A 7,007-nucleotide genomic window follows, 5' to 3' on the forward strand; every position below is an offset into this window, starting at 1 on the left:
ACACACACACACACACACACACACACACACACACACACACACACACACACACACACACACAACATTTAGCAAGGCCACATTAAATGGACCAAAAGCAACAGTAAAACATGTATTGTGTTTCAGAGTTATTGTGTCACTTCTATGTCAAATAAATTGCTTCTCAGAAAAACAGACTCCAAGCTGGTTTCCGCTAGTCTAGTCAGGCTTCCACGTGGTTTACCATCTAAACCAACTGAAAACCAGTTTGAACAAGTGGAGAGACCTGCTAAACAATCAGGCTAGTTACACCACAGGTACCATTCGTAATTAGATCAAATCTGTAATTAGATAAATCAACTGGGATCTTTGATAATTCCTTTTGGATTGATTTGACAAACAACTTTTTGCTTTATTGCAGAAAACAAATTATGCATGATCGAGGCATTAGAGTTGAGATTTCAAAGATCCTGCAAGTTTTTGTGACGTTACTTCAAGTACGAGAAAGTCAAACTCAGCAACGGCATCAATGTTTCCATTTAGCAGGCTTTTAGTGCGATTAGACTGGCATAAAGTCATAGATCTCAGTATAAAGAGAATGGAGGGATAAAGAAACAGTCCCAGAGAGGGACAACGGTACAGGGGGAGTCATATCAAAAAAGATATTTCATTAGTGATGTTCGCTGAGACAAACATCTTTATATTTAACACTAAATTAGTTTGTGTTCCAGAACGATTTCTCAAATCATGTCTTGTTGAAGAGAGTGCGCTGTTACTTTACACACACACACACACACACACACACACACACACACACACACACAACATTTAGCAAGGCCACATTAAATGGACCAAAAGCAACAGTAAAACATGTATTGTGTTTCAGAGTTATTGTGTCACTTCTATGTCAAATAAATTGCTTCTCAGAAAAACAGACTCCAAGCTGGTTTCCGCTAGTCTAGTCAGGCTTCCACGTGGTTTACCATCTAAACCAACTGAAAACCAGTTTGAACAAGTGGAGAGACCTGCTAAACAATCAGGCTAGTTACACCACAGGTACCATTCGTAATTAGATCAAATCTGTAATTAGATAAATCAACTGGGATCTTTGATAATTCCTTTTGGATTGATTTGACAAACAACTTTTTGCTTTATTGCAGAAAACAAATTATGCATGATCGAGGCATTAGAGTTGAGATTTCAAAGATCCTGCAAGTTTTTGTGACGTTACTTCAAGTACGAGAAAGTCAAACTCAGCAACGGCATCAATGTTTCCATTTAGCAGGCTTTTAGTGCGATTAGACTGGCATAAAGTCATAGATCTCAGTATAAAGAGAATGGAGGGATAAAGAAACAGTCCCAGAGAGGGACAACGGTACAGGGGGAGTCATATCAAAAAAGATATTTCATTAGTGATGTTCGCTGAGACAAACATCTTTATATTTAACACTAAATTAGTTTGTGTTCCAGAACGATTTCTCAAATCATGTCTTGTTGAAGAGAGTGTGCTGTTACTTTACAAAGTGATCAAACGCACTATTTTCAGAAGATACAAATGTTCATGGAGAATTATTTTAAATACCTATGTAAAAAATGCATCAAATCCCCCCTTTTTTTGTCAGCCAAAAAAAAAAACTGTGACTTACAATATTTTCTTGAATTATTCCCTGAAATTTTAAATGAATATTTCAATCATTTTGAAAAATGTTCATGTTTTTCCAATGTTGGTAAATAGTTAAATAACATGCATGTAAAACATTTTTTTTAACAGTTTTAGTAAGTGTTTTATTTGGATTGTTTTTATTTAAAAAAATTGTTTTCTATGAAATGTATTTAAATGTTTAATAAATAACCACTACCCTTTCCATTTTCTTACTAAATTTTTTTTTAATTTTTTACAGTGTATATTTTTTCTAAAGTGTGTGAGAGGAACAATGTTTCACGGTTTCCATAAAATATTAAACAGCAAAAACATTATCAACATTAATAATAAGAAGAACCATTATCAATAACAGAACACCAAATAACTGAGCAGCAAATCAGCATATCAGAATGATTTCTGAAGATCATGTGACACTTAAGACTGGAGTAATGATGCTGAAAATTCAGCTTTGATCACAGAAATAAATTACATTTTAGAATATATTCCAATAGAAAACAGTTGTTTTGAATTGTAATACTTTACTGTATTTTTACTGTATTTTAGGAGGAGTAACAGCAGGAGGAAGTGTCGTTCTGTACCTGCAGGTAGGAGATCCTGTTCTGCACCAGGTTGGAAAGATCTCTGGCCTCCTTCTCTCTCCAGTCTCCCGCTCCGTCCGCCTGACTGAGATCATGCAGGTCTGTCATGATGGTTCTGACAGAAACACAGAGGAGACGCATCAAACATCCTCCTCTATCAGCTGACAATGCAATGATTACCAGTGATGGGTAGTAACTGGTTAGTTTTTACATCAACATACATAATAATATAAATAACCAAACTTTCCACCTAATATATTTACTTGAAGTACCTCTGAGATTGCAATGTATTAAGTTAATAATTAAGATAATTAACATATTTGAATGTTCACAGTTCTCTGACGTTGGTTAATGGTCACATGGCATGCAGTTAAACAAATAAAAGTGTTTTATTTTGATAAACTAATTTATTTTAATTTTGTTTTTATGATTTAACTAAATATTAGCTCTTCATTAAGGCCTGGACACACCAAGCCGACTTCAAAGAACTAGCGGCGATGAAAGTCGTTGGTGTTATCGCCTCACGTCGGCAGCGTCGGACCAAATAGCTGTGCTCGAACACACTGCACAGACTACAGTCGACGGCAAACTAACACGTGCGTTCTGCGCATGCGTGAGAGGAATTAACTGTCTATATCAGCAGCTATCAATAGTATATATTCGTCATTCAAAAGGAGAAACTGAAACAAAGATATACGAGATAAACGCAGATATACGAAACGTAAACAAAGCAGCACTTGCTTACGATTTTGAATATCAGTAACGTTGATAACTTTAATCATTTTAAGTGGCTCATGTTGTTATGAAAACATTCGAGTATTAGAATGATTGGGAAAGAGCACGTAACATTTAAACAGCCTGTCTGTACCGCATTATTTACGTGCTTGTTTTCATCACTTTCGCTTGAATTCTCGGGCACTGACTCGTTCGCTAAACTGAACATCCAATCAGAGCTCTCACTCGCGCCGACGGTCCCGATCGGAAACATGTAATGATGATCATTTTAGTTTTTTGCATGAACTATTCCTTAAGTCAAATAAAATCTCAAAAAGCACAAACCTCAATTGAGTTTTAGACACTAGTAATGAATTCTGTTAAACCGTCATTTGCTAACTCAAACAGATGAGCATATGCTGGGTTTATGAGGGGTTTAATTATTACTTCATCAATGAGAGACTCCTCAGGGAGCCGTTCGCTGGAAAACAACATCGTGTTAAATGTGTATCGAACGGTTATCTTTGTCAAACGGAAAAACAGGTGTGAATGTGCTGACGGAGCGTCTGAGAGACACCGAGATAATGAGATATTGACAGCGTCTCTGTCTGTAATTAGTCTAGCGGGTGATAACTCAAAATTAAGTGCTGCTATATTTCTATTACGCTACTATTTAGTCTCTGGAGTGGTTTCATAATAATGAAATTAGAGATGCACATCAATGCTTCATCATCCAACTCACCAAAAACAATCCTGAATGTTATGAAAGCCGTTGAGAACATGCATGACTCATATTTCACCCCAAAAACAGAAGAATACATAAATACATTTTGTTTTAGGATTTTTTGCATTTTGACAATTAATCTAATTTATAATATATATACAGTGGGGCAAAAAAGTATTTAGTCAGCCACCAATTGTGGAAGTTCTCCCAATTAAAAAGATGAGAGAGGCCTGTAATTTTCATCATAGGTATACCTCAACTATGACTTTTTAAGTGGGAGAACTTGCACAATTGGTGGCTGACTAAATATAATATATTATATTTAGTATATATAATATATATATATATACACACACACACTAAAATATTAAGCAGCACAAATGTTGCACTGATAATAATAAGCAGCAAATCAGCATATTAGAATGACTTCTGAAGGATCATGTGACACTGAAATAATGATGCCGAAAACTACATTTTACAGTATATTCAAAAAGAAAACAGTTTTTTTTTTTTTTTGAATAATATTTTGCAATATTACTGTTTTTTCTGTATTTTTAATTAAATAAATGCAGCTTTGGTGAGCATAAGAGACATATATACAGTATATATACTGTATGTATATGTGTGTGTTTGTGTGTGTGTACTGGTATATATGGTTTATGAGGACACAAATGTGTATAATGACATGGGTACTACAACGTAAACATGGTTTATGAGGACACTTCCTGTGTCCCCATAAAACAAAAGGCTTAAAAAACATACAAAACGGTGTTTTATGAAATTCTAAAATTGCCAGTAGTTTAGGTTTAGGTGTAGGTCTGGTGTAGGGCAATAGAAAATACAGTTTGTACAGTATAAAAACCATTACGCCTATGGAGAGTCCCCGTAAACCACAAATGCAAGCGAGTGTGTGTGTGTATTAGGGGTGTAACGGTACACATATTCGTATCGAAAATTTTCGGTACAGGTCTTTTGGTTCAATACACAAATACAACATTTTGTTAACCACTGCATGAGTGGAACTTCATTGGAAAGTGTTTCAACAGCGGAAAAGACATCAATAAAACAGCTTGTAAACAAAATGTCAAGTAGCATGAACTCTAGAGAAGAGCATGTCACAAAATATTAGACTATATTCTCATTACATGTTACTTAGTTATTGGCTTAATTATTTAATATATGTTTACATAAATCTGTTATGAAAGGAGTTATGAGAGGCACTGTGTAAATGACTATATTTTAACAATTTTTTTTTAAATATAATTTAGAAGCTAATTTTAAAACTGCATTATGTGCAACTACATATTTGCATACAATTTTTTAAGCTGAGTGTTGATTATTATATTTAAAAATAAATAGTAATTAAATTTAAGTTTGGGCTCTGTTGTTAATTGTAACCTTATAGTAATGTTAAAGGGTTCCCTATAGTTTAGAGCATAAGCTGATTTTTATCACTAAAATTAATTTACACTTTAATTATGAAATTAAATTTATTTAAAAAAGAGCAATATGTTCAGTAAACCACTGTTTAATAATAAAAACACAATTTTATGTTTAGTTTTTCCCCCCTGCTGTACCGAAAGGTACATACACTCTAAAAAATGCTGGGTTAAATACAACCCAGTGCTGGGTAAAACGGGGACAAACCCAGCAATTGGGTTGTTTTGACCCAGCGGTTGGGTTACATGTTTAACCCAACCTTCTGGGTGGTAACCCAACCGCTGGGTCAAAACAACCCAATTGCTGGGTTTGTCCCCGTTTTACCCAGCACTGGGTTGTATTTAACCCAGCATTTTTTAGAGTGTACCGAACCATCATGTTTGTGTACCGTTACACCCCTAGTGCATATTATGTGTTTTTAAAAGTAATATAACAACTACATGTTCTTCATTAAAACTTTATGATTTCAATAATAATTTTTTTCTTATTTTACATAGAAAAAATATTTAACATTTTCTCTTATTACAATAAAACGAATTCAGAGGCTATTGTCACAATGCAATAAATCTTAATACTTTGAAAAACAGGCTTCCCGTTCTTTATGCAAAATGCAGTGTCTTTATTATTGTTTTGACTATGTGTCGAAATATGACCTAAACATGTTTTGAGAGATTGACAATTGAGATCTAAATTGTTTCTCCAAGTAAATAATAAGGTTAAATGAAAGCAAATGAAGTCTCAGATGCGTCTCATTTTAGAGCTCAATACTCTAACTGCGTGTCTCATTTGTGTCTACTTTAATTTCTCCAAAAGAATGAAAGACAAAACTTGAATGACACCTCCAGCCAGATGAGCAATAAAAGAGCGTCGTGTGAGCAATGGTGTGTTCATACTGTACTCATCTGACCTCTGTTGATGACCGAGGTCCTGCAGCAGCGCCTCAGTGTGTTTCAGTCTGTCTGACGGCTCGATGTGACTCAGCTTCTGTATCTCGCTGCGAATAAAATACCACAGCTCTTTCACTCCGTTCTCCACCTTCCTCCGCAGTTCCTCCTGTTCTCGACCCGGACCAACTGACAAAGAGAAGAGAGATTCAAAAGTGCTCTAATTAAGCAATGACTGTAAAGATAATCACTCAATGGCCTTAGTACACAATGTATCTAGTTGAAAACTGCTGTTGACTCACCAGCTATTGACACATATATGTGTTTTATATAAAAATATGGCAGGTAGAGCTGTAATAGTCAGTCAGTTTTTAAAGAAAATGTGAAAGGTTGCAATTGCTGTCAATCTTGCCGACAGATTTCGACCGTCCTCTTTCTGATTCTGCTTTCTCTTGTCTCTCGCTCTACATTTCTCTGTCTCTTATGTAATAAGTTCAGTTCAGTGCTTTTCAAGAAACCCCTGGGTATAATCTCTCCGGGACGGCTGACCCTGGATGAAGGCTCTGTTCCAAATCCTAGTGAGCTGCCCTGCTGTATACCGCCTACATAGACAGCATCCTAACTGAGATGGAACCTCATCAGTGACTCTTTTAGATGCTCTACATACAGTAGGACTCACAATTAGTTTTCAAAAAGTTACCAAGCTAACAATGTGATACTATAATGAGCATAAAATACTCAAATATCGGGTTGGATTATTTTAAATTACATAAATCGTCTCAGGTTACGTATGTAACCCTAGTTCCTCGAGGGAACGAGACGCTGCGTCGAAAACGCTCGGGGAACGCCCTTCAGCGTGACGAGCTCTGAACCTCGTGTGTAATCAGACCAATAGATGGGCGAGACGTCACGGCGGGTGACGTAATGACCAGGAAGCTATAAAAGCACGTGCGGTGAGACCAGCGTCAGCTTCTAGGAATGAAGCAAGCGCTGGCAGGGACGCCGGAAGTATGGCACCGCGACGCAGC

The 7,007-nt window shown here is 36.0% G+C and overlaps 1 protein-coding gene across 1 annotated transcript in view; it reads right to left on the minus strand.

Moving 5' to 3' along the window:
- Positions 1-7,007, minus strand: part of fut8b (fucosyltransferase 8b (alpha (1,6) fucosyltransferase)) — a 111,192-nt gene that overhangs the window by 15,551 nt on the left and 88,634 nt on the right. The window contains exons 4-5 of the mRNA XM_016242855.1: positions 6,003-6,168; positions 2,218-2,332 (exon numbers count right to left, since the gene is read on the minus strand). Coding sequence (XP_016098341.1) covers positions 2,218-2,332; positions 6,003-6,168 — 281 coding nt within the window. The remainder of the gene's footprint in view (positions 1-2,217; positions 2,333-6,002; positions 6,169-7,007) is intronic.

Source organism: Sinocyclocheilus grahami, unplaced genomic scaffold (genome assembly GCF_001515645.1).
Source record: "Sinocyclocheilus grahami isolate Dianchi unplaced genomic scaffold, SAMN03320097.WGS_v1.1 scaffold674.1, whole genome shotgun sequence".
Taxonomy (NCBI): domain Eukaryota; kingdom Metazoa; phylum Chordata; class Actinopteri; order Cypriniformes; family Cyprinidae; genus Sinocyclocheilus; species Sinocyclocheilus grahami.